At 42.1% G+C, this 15,412-nt stretch overlaps 3 protein-coding genes across 4 annotated transcripts in view; all 3 read right to left on the reverse strand.

The window, feature by feature from the left end:
• The window catches only part of LOC310672941 (uncharacterized protein), a gene marked incomplete at its 5' end in the record, with an annotated part of 173,689 nt that extends 162,150 nt beyond the window's left edge, over positions 1 to 11,539 (reverse strand). The window contains 2 exons of the mRNA XM_083430624.1: positions 10,300 to 10,632; positions 11,493 to 11,539. Of these exons, the coding sequence (XP_083286750.1) occupies positions 10,300 to 10,632; positions 11,493 to 11,539 (380 nt within the window). The remainder of the gene's footprint in view (positions 1 to 10,299; positions 10,633 to 11,492) is intronic.
• On the reverse strand, positions 819 to 10,306 carry LOC310670613 (uncharacterized protein). 2 transcript variants are annotated; one of them, XM_083426204.1, is made up of 2 exons: positions 10,167 to 10,306; positions 819 to 3,861 (listed from the first exon to the last, which is right to left on the reverse strand). In XM_083426204.1, exon 2 carries the CDS (start codon positions 3,770 to 3,772, stop codon positions 2,369 to 2,371), a length of 1,404 nt encoding a protein of 467 aa, XP_083282330.1. In that variant the 5' UTR covers positions 3,773 to 3,861; positions 10,167 to 10,306; the 3' UTR covers positions 819 to 2,368. The 2 variants fall into 2 exon arrangements, with proteins under 2 accessions (XP_083282330.1, XP_083282331.1); XM_083426205.1 differs by lacking the exon at positions 10,167 to 10,306 and adding an exon at positions 4,698 to 4,954.
• A 2,233-nt stretch (positions 11,540 to 13,772) lies between the features above and the next one.
• Positions 13,773 to 15,412, reverse strand: part of GNL1 (G protein nucleolar 1 (putative)) — a 30,593-nt gene continuing 28,953 nt past the window's right edge. Inside the window, exon 12 of the mRNA XM_083425534.1 lies at positions 13,773 to 14,206. Coding sequence (XP_083281660.1) covers positions 13,917 to 14,206 — 290 coding nt within the window. The 3' untranslated portion in view covers positions 13,773 to 13,916. The remainder of the gene's footprint in view (positions 14,207 to 15,412) is intronic.

The following is a 15,412-nucleotide window of genomic DNA, read 5'->3' on the forward strand; positions in this document are numbered from 1 at the left end:
CAAACATGGATCCACATGGATCCTCAGGATTTTTGCATTGGGCTACCCCAAACTCACCATCAGATCACATGTCTGTGGCCACAGAATGAACCACAAAAATCATACATCCACTGTTTCGTTTAGAATATTTTTTTTCTTGTTTTCCTCTTCTAAAAACTATGTGCGTGTTATGGTCAGGTGTCTGTTATAGAGCGAAAAATACGGTAAATAAAGCAATGTGAAAAATGTGAAATATAGAGTATACGGTCAAAGCAATGTAACAGAAAACTAAACTATTATCTTAAAGATTTCAAAACAACACATTACAAAGGTCAACTACAGAATACATATTTAACATGGTAGGGCTGGGTGAGTCTGGGCCCCGCCCCCTAGGCCAGGTGGGAAAGGCCTTGCAGGGAGTGTTATATAGATGGCATCTTACCCCCAAAAAAGCTTGCTAAAATGTATAAAGGGAAAAGGTCAACCTGACATAAAAAAGAGGAGGGGTCATACTATCATATGTGGTGGACCTGTGTAGCCATTGGCAAATACTGGAATGATATTTATAACGAGTTTAAGAAACTATTTAAAATTACTTAAAAAAAAACAAAACGCCAAAGATTTTCCTACTTGGTATATTACCATCAGAAATTTAAAAAGTTATAAGATCATTGTTTATGTATGATATAACAGCAGCTAGAGCCCTTATAGCAAGGAGCTGGAAAAATGAAACGCTCCCAGAGATTACAGATTGGCAGATGTTACAATATCTACAATTATCAAAACTGACGAGATCAGTTAGAGGAATATGGAAACAAAAAACAACTAGAGAATGGATAATATTTAAGAATTATGTAAAACTTTACTGTACAAATAACTCCATATGAGCAGAAATTGAGTGATATTTGTAAAGAAAAAGATCAAAGGAATGTATACAAAGCAGAAAGAAATGGTATTATATAAGGTAAGCCTGTGTAAAAAAGAATGTTATGTCAAACAGTATAATGAGAAGGATGGGAAGGATTGTGTCATTGAGAACTTTTACTATGTAAATAACTTTGTCTTTTTTCCTTACTATTATTTCTTGGTTTCTTATCTTTGTTAATTCTTTATTTTTTTCTTTCTTTATGAATTTTCTATTTTCTATTATTTTGTTTTTTCTACCTGTTAAGAGATTGTACATGATGTTTGTATAGACATGCAATTTTTTTAGTCAATAAAGAATATTAATTTTAAAAAAGGCTGCAATCAACTTAACATATGCGACACACGCATTTCGCTCTAAGGCATTCTGAATCATCTTGCACTCCTAGACGAAGGGATACACTCCTGCTAAATGCACACTCGCAGATTAAAGGCACATACTTGGGAGAAACAAGAACTAGCCTTGCGCAGAAAAAGAAGCATCCCCTCTACTTCTCTTCCCTTCTCCCCTCGCCCCCACCCAAAGGCCAGGCCCATGCTTGCCCCCCTAAACCAAAACCTAACCAGGGACCCAGCTGAGGAGAGCTGCACTGAGGCGCATTCGTGGGCACCTCCCCCTAAATCTTCCCAGGAGCAGGAGGACTGTATAGATTTGGAACAGTGGTTTGCAGAGGAACAGTTCAGAAGGCAGAAGCTGGGAAATACTGGATGGGGAACACCTTGCAGAAGAAATGGTTGATCTTTGCCTTAATTTGTAACTCAACGCTTTGAACACCCACTAGCATTTCTTTTTAAATGCTGATAATGCTTTTATTGTAGCTTTTTTATTATTATTTCTGTACCCCCTTGCTAACCAAGTATTTTTATACATATGAAAAGCAAATCTTGGATTGAGAAGATAATGGTTTGTAAAGAAAAAAAAGGGGCTTTAAAAAAAAAAATGTTTGTCTCTGTTCTGAAATTTGGTTTTAATGTAAAGTGTGTCAATATATTTGGGTTTGTTTATAAAGCAGAAGTGACCAGCTGCTCCTTGGAGCTAAAAATGAGCTCTGAATCAACAAAGGTTTTACCTATAATTATTCATAAAGAAAAGTTGTAAGACACATGAGATTTTCAACCCTTAAGCTTTTCAACTACAACTCCCATCAATTTGGCCATATGGGCTGAGGCTTATGGGCGTTGTTTCCCAACATCTGAGGTACCCCATTTCCCTGAAGCAGACAGATGCTGATCCACAAGACAAGGGCAGCCCATCATTTTGGCAGTGAAGGGCAGAGGTCAAAACTCAACAGATTCATCACACACCTTGAACATTCCAGATTCACACTCTCCCCCTGGATAATCTAGCAACAACTTGCAACTTCTTTTCTATATCAAGTATATGTGACCTTCATTACTTTAATACATATATATGTGTATACAAATTTAAATACAAACACCAAAACATCACACGGGTTCCATGCATTTAAAATTGATTTCCGCCTTTATGAGTTTCTTTATGTGAAGTAAAGAGTGAAACTTGAGTGCAACACGGCATACATTGATATGGCTTTTCACCTGGGTGAATTCGCTCATGAATATTAAGGTCTCCACACTGTCTGAAGCTCCTTCCACACTCCATACATTTAAATGGTTTCTGCCCTGTATGAGTTTGTTGATGTATTCTAAGGTTTCTGCTTTGACTGAAGCTCTTTCCACATTCAACACATTTAAATGGTTTCTCCCCCGTGTGAGTTTGTTGATGAATTCTAAGGTTTCCACTTTGCCTGAAGCTCTTTCCGCACTCCATGCATTCAAATGGTTTCTCCCCCGTGTGAATTCGTTGATGTATTCTAAGGTATCCACTACTACTGAAGCTCTTTCCACATTCAATGCATTTGAATCGTTTCTCCCCCGTGTGAGTTCGTTGATGTATTCTAAGGGCACCACTACGACTGAAGCTCTTTCCACATTCAATACATTTAAATGGTTTCTCCTCCGTATGAATTCGTTGATGTATTCTAAGGTCTTCACCACGACTGCTTCTCTTTCCACATTCAATGCATTTAAATGGTTTCTCCCCCGTATGAGTTCGTTGATGTCTTCTAAGGTTTCCACTTTGACTGAAGCTCTTTCCACATTCAAAGCATTTAAATGGTTTCTCCCCCGTGTGAGTTCGTTGATGTATTCTAAGATCTCCACTATGACTGAAGCTCTTTCCACATTCAATACATTTAAATGGTTCCTCCCCCATGTGAGTTCGTTTATGTATTCTAAGTTCTGCACTACGACTGAAGCTCATTCCACATTCAATGCATTGAAATGGTTCCTCCCCCATGTGAGTTCGTTGATGTCTCCTAAGTGCTCCATTCTGACTGAAGCTCTTTCCACATTCAATACATTTAAATGGTTTCTCCCCAGTGTGAGTTCGTTGATGTATTCTAAGGTTTCTACTTTCACTGAAGCTCTTTCCACATTCAATACATTCAAATAGTTTCTCCCCAGTGTGAGTTCGTTGATGCATCGTAAGTGCTCCACTGTGACTGAACCCCTCTCCGCACGCCATACATTTAAATGGTTTCTCCTCCGTGTGAATTTGTTGATGTCTCCTAAGTGCTCCATTCTGACTGAAGCTCTTTCCACATTCAATACATTTAAATGGTTTCTCCCCAGTGTGAGTTCGTTGGTGTATTCTAAGTGTTCCGTTCTGACTGAAGCTCTTTCCACATTCAATACATTTAAACGGTTTCTCCCCAGTGTGAGTTCGCTGATGTTTTCTGAGGGCTCCACTGTGACTGAAGCTCCATCCACACTCCATACATTGAAATGGTGTCTCCCCTGTGTGAGTTTGTTGGTGTATCCTCATTTTTCCACAGTGACTAAAGCACATTCCACATTCCCTGCATTTAAACTGTTTCTTTGTTCTTCCCAATGAATTCACAGATGGCTCCGTAGAATCCTGACCATCATCTTCCTGACCTGTTTGGGAGTTGGGGGGAGGGAGAGAATCCTGTTAGACTTTTAAGAAAGACAAGAAAGAACTGAACATACATCAATTCCCATGTGCACCTTCTCTTATTTTCACGCGTTCTCCATTCTCCACTGTCCTCTCCATGTTCCAAATTTTTAGGAATGATGAGATAATGGCAAGAGAAACCCATGATCACTCCATTCACAATTAAGAGAGCAGCATCATTTTATAGTAGAGATCTACAGTGGAACTGGCTTTTAAGGCACATCTGTCTTTTTCCTTTTCAAGTGAGGAAAGGATCTCAGGCTCCAATACAAGTCTCTCCTACGAGTAAGAAGTAAAACTGAAGTGCTCTTATGCCACATGTAACTGTAAAAATATTGCAATATCTTAGAACCTAAACAGAGCCTGCTGCATTGGGTAAAGGCCCACCCAGTCCAGCATCCTGTTCTCACAGTGGCCAAGCAGAAGCCTGTAGGAAACCAGCAAGCAAGATTTCAGCCCAAGAGCCCTCTGCCCTCCTGTGCTTTCCAGAAACTAATATTAAGAAGCATTATTGCCTAGGACCGCAAGGACAGAGCACAGACACCAGCCTAATCCTTTCCCCCCAAGATATCCAAGTTGCTGGCCGTCACTGTTTCCAGTAGGATAGAAGTCCATAGATTAACTATGCTTCTGTTTATTCATCTTTTGCAGTCCTTAAAGGCTCATAAATATATTATGGTCTAAGCTTTTGTGGGCTGACAAAGTGGGCTCTTGACTAGGAAAGCTGGTGTCACTATAAACCTGTGAGTCTTTTTGTTGGTTTTGTGTACATATTTTGAAATTTGTATCAAGATTGTACCAAGGTCTCGAAGTTCTTAAAGAAATGGGAGTGCCTGACCACCTCATCTGTCTCCTGAGAAATCTCTATGTGGGACAAGAAGCAACAGTTAGAAATGGATATGGAACTACTGATTGGCTCAAAATTGGGAAAGGAGTACAACAAGGCTGTATATTGTCTCTCTGCTTATTTAACTTATATGCATAGGACGAGATGGTTGGACAGTGCTCTCAGAGCTAGGAACATGAGTTTGACCAAACTGCAGGAGGCAGTGGAAAACTGGAGTGCCTGGTGTGCTAAGGTCCATGGGGTCACAAAGAGTCGGACACGACTAAACAATTTAACAACAATAACCCAGAAAGGGAAGTTGGGGGAAGTCATGGGGGGGGGTGTAAATTGGAATGTAAAATGTACCGTATTTTTCTGTCTATAAGACGTCCCATGGAGGGACTCCAAATTAAGAAAACACCCCTCAGCACTACCCGTGTATAAGACGAGCCCCAATTTTAAATCTATTTTTGGGGGGGAGGGGAACACCTATACACAGTCTTATACACAGAAAAAATTAAATTTTTGATTATGCTAAAATTTGTTATAAAATCTGAATATAAATAATTTTTTTTAAAAAAAAAGTTCCAAAGTTTTTGCCAAAGACTAGATGTGAAACTCATTCAAGGGCCACAAGTGCAGAACTTGGCAGTTACAATGGAATAATTTCTGCATTGCACTGGCTGCATATTGATACCACAGAGAAGGGTGAAACAAGTAATCAAGCCACAAACATTTTTAATAAAATGGAGGAACTTGATTCCAGACATCTTTTTGATCATTTTAAAGAACAGGCAAAGGACAAATTGCCTGATGTTGATTACAAGAAAAGCAGAAGAAGATCTAGAACAGCCTTTCTCAACCTGTGGGTCCCCAGATGTTGTTGAACTACAACAGCCATCACCCCTACCTAGCAATGCCAGAGCTCAGGGATGATGGGAGTTGTAGTCCAACAACATCTGGGGACCCAAGGGTTGAGAACTGCTGATCTATAAGGAGGCATATAGGTGAGGATGAAGATGAAGCTTTAGAGAACCTTGAGCCAGGAAACAAGTTCAGAATCAAAGCATTTATACCTGCGATGGATGCATTAGAATCAAATCTGGCACAAAGGGCATCAGTATACAATGATGCTGCAAAAAAGACTGGTGACTGGGAGCAGCCGCCAAGATCACATAACACTGGTATTGAAAGACCCATGTTGGCTCCCAGTATGTTTCTGAGCACAATTCAAATGTTGGTGCTTACCTTAAAAGCCCTAAACGGCCTTGGCCCAGTATACCTGAAGGAGCATCTCCAACCCCATCGTTCAACCCGGACATTGAGGTACAGCGCCAAGGGCCTTCTGGCGAGAAGCGAGGTTACAGGGAACCAGGCAGAGGGCCTTCTCGGTGGCGGCGCCTGCCCTTGTGGAACACCCTCCCGTCAGATGTCAAGGAAATAAACAACTATCTGACATTTAGAAGACATCTGAAGGCAGCCCTGTTTAGGGAAGTTTTTAAAGATGGATGATTTTATGTATTTTTATTTTTTTGTTGGAAGCCGCCCAGAGTGGCTGGGGAAATCCAGCCGGATGGGTGGGGTATTATTATTATTATTATTATTATTATTATTATTATTATTATTTCATTCTTAACAAAATTAGATGCTGCAAAAGAAGAGATTTGTGAAGACGTTAATGCTTTAAGCCAAACATATCCTGAAGATGTGGACATGAACCTTGTGGGAGAACTCAACCATTTTCATCAATACATTAAAAAGTCAAAGCCATGAGCATGATAATCTGACACATCAGGATCTGTACCAAGTAATATTTAATGACCGTGTCCTTCATGGATCACTGCCTGGAAGATGAACCCCACAGGTCGGAAGGCATCTAACATGCTACTGAGGAAGAGCGGAGGACAAGTACAAGTAGATCCAGGGCTGACGAAGCAACTGGGCCAAAGCCGAAAGGTCGCTCAGTTGCGGATATGCCTGGAAGTGAAAGGGAAGTCCAATGCTGCAAAGAAAAATATTGCATAGGAACCTGGAATGTAAGATTCATGAATCATGGTAATCTGGATGTAGTAAAAAATGAGATGGCAAGAATAAATATTGACACCCTAGCATCAATGAACTAAAATGGACGGGAATGGGCGAATTTTGTTTGGATGATTATCATATCCTACTACTGTGGACAAGAAACCCGTAAAAGAAATGGAGTGGCCCTCATAGTCAACAAAAGAGTGGCAAAAGCTGTACTGGGGTGCAATCTCAAAAATGATAGAAGGATCTCGAAACAAATCCAAGGAAGACCTTTAAACATCACTGTAATCCAGGTTTAGGCACCAACTACTGCTGCTGAAGAAACTGAAATTGACCAGTTCTATGAAGACTTACAACACCTTCTAGAACTGACACCAAAGAAGGATGTTCTTCTCATCCTAGGGGATTGGAATGCTAAAGTAGGGAGTCAAAGAGATAAAAGGAACAACTGGTAAGTTTGGCCTTGGAGTTCACAATGAAGCAGTACAAAGGCTAATAGAGTTCTGTCAAGAGAACAAGCTGGTCATCATAAACACTCTTTCCCAACAACACATGAGATTACTCTACACATGGACATCACCAGATGGGCAGCATCAAAATCAGATGAATTGTATTCTTTGCAGCCAAAGATGGAGAAGTTCTATACAGTCAGCAAAAACGAGATCTGGAGCTGACTGTGGCTCAGATCATCAGCTTCTTAGAGCAAAATTCAAGCTTAAACTGAAGAAAGTAGGGAAAACCACTGGTCCGGTAAGATACAATCGAAATCAAGTCCCTTATGAATACACAGTGGAAGAGAAGAACAGATTTAAGGATTTAGATTTGGTGGACAGAGTGCCTGAAGAACCTGAAGGCTCGGAACATCATACAGGAGACAGCAATGAAAACCCACCCAATGAAAAGGAAATGCAAGAAAGCAAAGTGGTTGTCCAATGAGGCCTTAAAAACCGCGGGGGACAGAAGGCATGCAAAATGCAAGGGAGATAGTTAAAGATACAGAAAATTGAATGCAGACTTCCAGCGAATAGCAAGGAGAGAAACAGGAACTTCTTAAATGAGCAGTGCAAAGAAATAGAGGGAAACAATAGAATGGGAAAAACCAGAGATCTGTTCAAGAAAATTGGAGATATGAAAGGAACATTTTGTGCAAAGATTACCATAATAAAGGACAAAAGTGGTAAGGACCTAACAGAAGCAGAAGACATCAAGAAGAGGTGGCAAGAATACACAGAGGAATTATACCAGGAAGATATGGATGTCCCAGAGAGTGAAGTCAAATGGGCCTTAGAAATCACTGCTAATAATAAGGCCAGTGGAAGTGATGACATTCCAGCGTAACTATTTAAAACCTTAAAGGATGATACTGTTAAGGTGCTATACTCAATATACCAGCAAGTTTGGAAAACTCAGCAGTGGCCAGAGGATTGGAGAAGATCAGTCTACAACGCAATCCCAAAGAAGGGCAGCGCCAAAGAATGCTCCAACTACTGCACAATTGTGCTCATTTCACATGCTAGCAAGGTTATGCTTAAAATTCTACAAGGCAGGCTTAAACAGTATGCGAACTGAAAACTTCCAGAAGTACAAGTTGGATTTTGGAGGGGCAGAGGAACCAGAGACCAAATTGCAAACATGCGCTCGATTAGGGAGAAAGCTAGAGAGTTCCAGAAAATCATCTACTTCTTCTTCATTGACTATGCAAATGGGAGTGCCTGACCACCTCATCTGTCTACTGAGAAATCTCTATGTGGGACAAGAAGCAACATTTAGAACTGGATATGGAACAACTGATTGGCTCAAAATTGGGAAAGGAGTATGACAAGGCTGTATATTGTCTCCTTGCTTATTTAACTTATATGCAGAGGACGAGATGGTTGGACAGTGCTCTCAAAGCTACTAACATGAGTTTGACCAAACTGCAGGAGGCAGTGGAAAACTGGAGTGCCTGGTGTGCTAAGGTCCATGGGGTCACAAAGAGTCGGACACGACTAAGTGACTAAACAACAACAACAATGTCCAATCAGCATTCCCTAATGTAGAAGCAATTCTGAGAATGTTCCTTTGAAGGATGATTGCAAATTGCCATTTGTAAAGATCCGTTTCTCAGCTGAAGAGGATAAAAAATGAATTTGGAACAACAATGTCTCAAGATAAATTATGTTACTTCAGCCTCATGTACATAGAAAGTGACAAGCTAAGCAGTTTATCATTTGATGATATCGTCAGTGACTTTGCTTTGGCAAAGGCAAGAAAGTATTGTAATTTAGATCATGTTTGTGTACTGTTTGTATACACAGTACACAATGAATCATGATAAAATTATACAATTGAATGGGTATTGGGTAGATGCATTAATACAATTAGTCCTGTAAATTAATTTTTATGTACAGGTGTGTATAGTATTGGTATTATTTATAAATGTGACATATTACTAGAAATACTGTCTTTTACACTCACTAAGTGTAACAGGGTACCAAGGTCTGCTATCCCAATGAAGAATGTGGACTATTATGGTAATATTGATACTTATATAAAAAAATGCATTGTATTAGCTACAATTGCATTGTACAGGCTATAACAATTAATTTCATATTAATAATGCTATTATAATAGTAGTTTGCATCATATATTTACACCTATTATTATAGCAATTTTCTAGGACTAGATTAGGAGTCTTTATAAATTGTGTTTCTAAAGGAACTTTTGTTATTGCCATATGCCAATGTGTTTGCATTATTAAGTTAGTTATGAATAACAAAATCATTTTAAGTTAGAGCTTAATAATTATTTCACTATTAATATACTTCATAATTGTATTTCAGTTCAACAATTACTTTGAGAAAATGCATACTCTCTTATGTGCAAATGGTTTTAGATACCTATTAGGTCCATAAATTACCATGCAGCCTATATTCAACACAAAAAGTAGTGACAATTTGTTGTTGACAAAGGACAGCTGGGCATATAAATGGCCCTATTACCTCCACTATCTTAGGGCCTCATCAAACCTCAATCCGGCCCTGCCCCCACTACTTTATGCAAGGAGTTCAAGAAACAAAGAGCTGCTTTGGAGAAGGCCTCAGCCCTTCCTTCTTCCTGCCAGGACCCCCCTGCCTTTGTTTTCCTCGCCATCTTTTCCTCTTTCTTCCTCTGCCATCCAGCAATCCATGTCCCCATCTCCTCTACAAAACAGAAGACTTGGATGTTTTTGGTGTTTCTTATTTTGTTGGAAGCCGCTCAGTGTGGCTGAGGAAATCCAGAAAATGAGGGGAGGGGATTATTACTATTATTATTACTATGGTATGCCTGGTCTGCAATACCCAACCCTCTCCCCTTTTCCGGGGCTTCTCATCCTGGACCCCCACCCCTTGCCAAGCCCCTTCCCTCCTTCCCCGCCGCTGGCTTTGCACTCACCCGAAATCCTGGCGATGGTGGCAGCGACCCTGGGCAGCGGGGGCGGGAATGGGAGCCCCCACCTGGGAGGCAGGATATTTCCGGGGGTGGGATAATTGCAGTACCCAGCCAATCGGGAGAGAAGGGGGGGAACCTGGGCTTCGAGTATAGGGAACAGATGCTCGTTGCTTTAAGGGTTAAAGCCAGAGAGTGCAAGCTGCCATAGAGAGAGAGAAAGAGAAGGTGGGACTGCTCCTTACTGACCTGGGAAAGGGGGCCCGGCTTAAGCGGAACAGCTGACCCGCCCCCTCTGCGGTCGTGCACTGCCCTTGTCCTGCAAGGAATCCGCTGAGTGCAAAGCGCCTCGGGGTGCAGCAAGCTTTGTGGGGTGTGGGTGTGCAATGCAATGCAATAACCATGGAACTGGGGTTCGGGGTGGAGAGAAAGCAGGCAGGGAAGCGGTGGGTCAAGTGTGGGGGTATTGCAGCTGATTCATCCTAGTTGCAAATAAGAAACAGGGGCCTCTTCCTGAAGGTTCTCTCTCTCTCTCTCTCTCTCTCTCTCTCACACACACACACACACACACACACACACACACCACACGAAGAGCCCTGTAGTTTGATCAAGCCCATCTAGTCCCGCACCCTGTTAGAATCATAGAATCGTTGAGATGGAAGGGGACCCTGAGAGTCATCGAGTCCAACCCCCTGCAATGCAGGAATCTCAGGACTGTCTCCTCATGGTGGCCAAGCCTGCATGGAGGATTGGAGCCCAAGAGCATCTCTCCCCTCCAGCGGCTTCCAGGAACTGCTATTCAATTAAGCATAAGAATAATAATATTATAACAACAACATTATTTATACCTGCTCATCTGGCTGGGTTTCCCCAGCCACTAGGGCAGCTCCCAACAGAATATTTTTTTAAAAACTAATGAAACATCAAACATTAAAAGCTTCTCCATACAGGGCTGCTTTCAGGGCTGTCTTATAAAAGTCAGATAGATATTTATTTCCTTGACATCTGACAGGAGAGCGTTCCACAGAGCAGGTGCCGCTACCAAGAAGGCCCTCTGCCTGGTTCCCTGTCATTGAGTTGATATAGAGCATCTGTCCTAAATTTGTCGGCTTCTCTCAAAGAAGCAGTTTCAGGAAGTTTTTAATGTTTCATGTCTTATTATGTTTTTATATTTTGCTGGAAGCTGCCCCAATTGGCTGGGGAATAATGATGATGATACCACTTGTTCAATCTGAAAATTTCTTTTACCAGTGCATTTGGAAGCATCAGAATAACTTGAGGTAATATATTCATACAAAAGCTTTGCTCCCGATTCATCGTTTGCAATCCCACTGGCTGAATTTGATCTGAGTCCTGGGATAGTTCAGCTGGTAGAGCATGAGTTTCTCAGGGTTGTGGGTTCGAGCCCCACCTTGTCAAAAAGATTCCTGCATTGCAGGGGGTTCTGCTAGATGACCCTCTTGGTCCCTTCCAACTCTATGATTCTGTGGTCTATGAACCTCACTTATTCGCAATGAGAGAACCACCACAATTTTTTTAAAAGCAAAATTTTGTTAGAAGTTCTGCAACCCACCTTTGCCTAATAGGAGTTTGCCTTTGTAAAACTGGAGAGTGAAAGGAGAAGGAATCTCAGGGTGGGCTTTTTTCGGTGGGGGATATGGCTTTTCTGGTCAGCGGGCAGAAGGAGCTTGGGTCAATCCCTAGCTAGAGATCTGCCGTCCCCTTGTCTTGGTCCAGATTTGGGTCTCTACCTCCCAGGAGTTTAGGCGCACACGGTTGCCACATGTTGACTGCAGCAGGCAATGGATCCCTCGCATGTGTAAATAACCACTTGGGGGTCACTCTGAAACACCACAGAGATTGGGCATTGCTTTGACGAATATCCTGCAACCAAAAACCTCCTGGACACTCTGGTCTCTCCTACCGCCAATAAAAACAAAATACCTGTTTACCTGACACTGACACAAAGGCTCACATGCTATAGAAATGAGTGTATGTTGTGTTTTAAAATGCCCTTAAGCAGTTGGTGGCATTTTAATTTTTTTCTTCTCCCCCCCCTTTTTTTTTTTTTGCTGTGTTGGGGGGTGGATATCTGGTTCAGGATTAATTTGAGTATAACTGTTTTGTTTTTCTTTTTTGTTGTTTATTGGTTGTATAGTTTGTGTTTTGTTTTTAAGGGCTGCATCAGGGAGTGTGCCCCAGCCAACAGAATGGCTGGTGCAAGTTCTATTGTGGGGGATGCACTGGGACATCTGATCTCAGTGATCATGGGCAGGAGGAGGAGTTACGCTAAGACCAGACCATGTCATTACCGAGGAGGCAGGATTAATCATTGTTTGAAGACTGTCCCTGGCTCTGGGTCTGGTCTTGACCGGATGGATACTGGAATCAACAAGGAAAACCCACATGACCTGAAGGTGTTGCTGGGCAGTTTAAAGCAATATCAGAATGCTATTAAAATCAGTTAAAATGATTTACATTCTTTATACAGAAATAATGCAAGCTGGGTCAAAACAGTGTCCTGGCAACACACCTCCCCCCTGCCCAAAATCCAACATGAGGCAGAGTCCTGCGGCCTATATAGCAGGGCTCAGCAAAACGCAACCATGAGCCTTGATTTATTTAAGAAACATTCTATTTTCTGCTGCCATATCCTTCCCTTCTTCATCACGAAACTCAAGGTGGTATACGTGTGGCCTCCTCCCAAGACCCAGGACTGGAACAATATGTCCTACAATCCGGTGTCATTCAATCTTGGGTCCCTTGATGTTGTTGGACTACAACTCCCATAATCCCCGGCACTCTTAGTTAACAAGGACCCAACTCTGATGAACTCGGTCTTAGGCCGGAGCCTGCAAGTAAGTGTGGGAACCTCTGGCCCTCCAGATGTTGCTGAATTACAACCCCCATCAGGCTCAGCAATCGTCATATATGGATGGGAGGTGGATGCTGGCATTGAGAAGAAGTTTAAGGCAAGGTACTCTCTCTGTCTCCAGTGATAAGCACCAGAGCAGCCTGTCCAGTAAAAACCTGGAAGAAAATGCTGAGGCACCGAGTGCTTCTGATCCAAAACATTACCCTTTTCCAGCACGCTCCATTGCTTTCCATCCCTCTCCATCCCTGCTTCGCAGGGGGTTGGACTCGATGGCCCTTGTGGTCTCTTCCAACTCTATGATTCTATGATTCCAGTTTTCCATTCCTGCTGTCCACCACCGCCCCACCCCCACAGCCAGTTTTCGGTATCCACTGACCATGTGCAGTTCTCATTGCGTGGTTTGGCTATCTTTTCCCCCCATCTAAAAATTGGACATACATAACCAATGGAGATGCCTCAAGGTTACTGGTACCTTCCTCTCTTCCTTGGAGAAAGGGCTCCATTTTGGCCACATAAAGGTTGGCAGCTAGGAAATTGAATTGGCTATTTGTATACGGGATTTCCTCAGACAGGGTGGGGTCACAAAGAGAGGGTGGCTCTCGCCTTCATGTCCTGATTTTGAGTTTTGCAGAAATGCCTGTATGGCCGCTGTCGGAGCCAGACAACTGATGGATGTCAGGCCGGCCCTGCATTCTTATCCCTTGCCCCAGGCTCTCCCACAGTGATGGAAGGTGGGCCAGGAAATAAACATCACTTTTATTGATATACAGCGGCTCTGGAGCTTGAGAATGAACATGGGGTGGGGGTGGGGGGACGGGGGCAGAATGGGGGAGAGGAGAGAGCCATCCATCCCCTCTCAGTCTGTCCATCAGGGGAAGCTGCTAACATTCATCCTCCCCAAGCAAAGCAAATAAGTTCCGGCCAGCGAACTTTCCCTTCCTAGAAGGGCCAGGCTGGCTAGGCCCGCTCTTGGGCGCCGAGTGCGGTTCTTCTTCCTCCTCGCCTTCTTCGTCTGCATCTCGGTCTTTCTCGTCATCCTCTTCTTCTCCCGAGCTGGAGATTTCGTCTTCCTCCTCCTCTTCCTCCTCCCCAGAGCTGCGCTTGCTGTCATGGCGGTGGGCCTCTTGCAAAGCGGCAATCTCAGCTGTTTCAGGGTGGTGTTCCCACATGGCTGAAGGGGAGAGAGAGAGAGAGGAGACTGTCAGAATCACAGGAATTGCCAAGGGTCAAAGGTCACCCAGTGAAAGCCACTAAGGTGGCAAATTTCATATTCAAGTAAAATGGTGTGGGGAACGGTCTCCTGAAAGTCTCAATTTCAGATTCCACGACTGTATATAGACATTTTGTCCCAACACACATCACTTTACACTTGTTTACGCTGAACTGCATTTGCCGTTTTACCACCCATGTGCTCAGTTTGGAGAGGTCCGTTTGGAGCACTTCATAAATCTCTGCTTGTTTATTATCATTATTTTTAATAATTAATTTTTTTATTTATTAATGCAACAAAAAAGGGAAACACAAATACAAAATTACACACAGGGATAACAATAAACACAATTTTTTTTAACAAATTAAAACATAAGTTGCTCTTAACACTATAGACCCAACCTCCCATCTATTCCTTATTTCAATTTTATATTACTTATTGCCAATACACACTTTTATCATAACTTAATCTACCTTAACTCTCATGTCTAACTTGCAACTATTCCTCGAATTCCTCAAATGCTGCAACAGAATTTAAACTACTGTAATTATATTTCAAATATTCTTTGAAAACCTCCCATTTTGAAACAAATTCCTGTTTTCGTTTATTCTTTATTTTTTCTGATAGACGATCTAATTCTGCATATTCTGTCCACTTTTGTATCCATTCATGTACAGAGGGAATTTCAATACTCTTCCATTTTGCTGCGATAAGAACTGTTGCTGCCGCCGTAGCGTATAAAAAGATACCCTTCATTTTTTGCGGAATATCCGAATCTGTAATTCCCAGGAGATAAGCTCTGGTTTACCTCTAACTCCAGATCATTTACAAACAAGTTCAAAAGGGCTGTTACATGGAAGATGGAGCAAGCTTGTTTTCTCCTGGTCTGGAGAGTAGGACAGTAAGACATCTGAAGGCAATCCTGTTTAGGGAAGTTTTTAATGTTTGATGTTTTATAGTGTTTTTAATATTCTGTTAGGAGCTGCCCAGAGTTGTTGGGGAAACCCAGCCAGATGGGTGGGGTATAAATTGATGACAATGTTGATGATGCTTCCTTCCAGTAGCACCTTAAAAAAGGTAAACACCTTAGAGACCAACTACCGGTAAGTTTGTTGTTGGTATGAGCTTTCGTGTGCATGCACACTTCTTCAGATACACGAAAGCGCA

The sequence above is a fragment of the Podarcis tiliguerta genome (genome assembly GCF_965153285.1).
Source record: "Podarcis tiliguerta genome assembly, chromosome: 2".
Taxonomy (NCBI): Eukaryota; Metazoa; Chordata; class Lepidosauria; order Squamata; family Lacertidae; genus Podarcis; species Podarcis tiliguerta.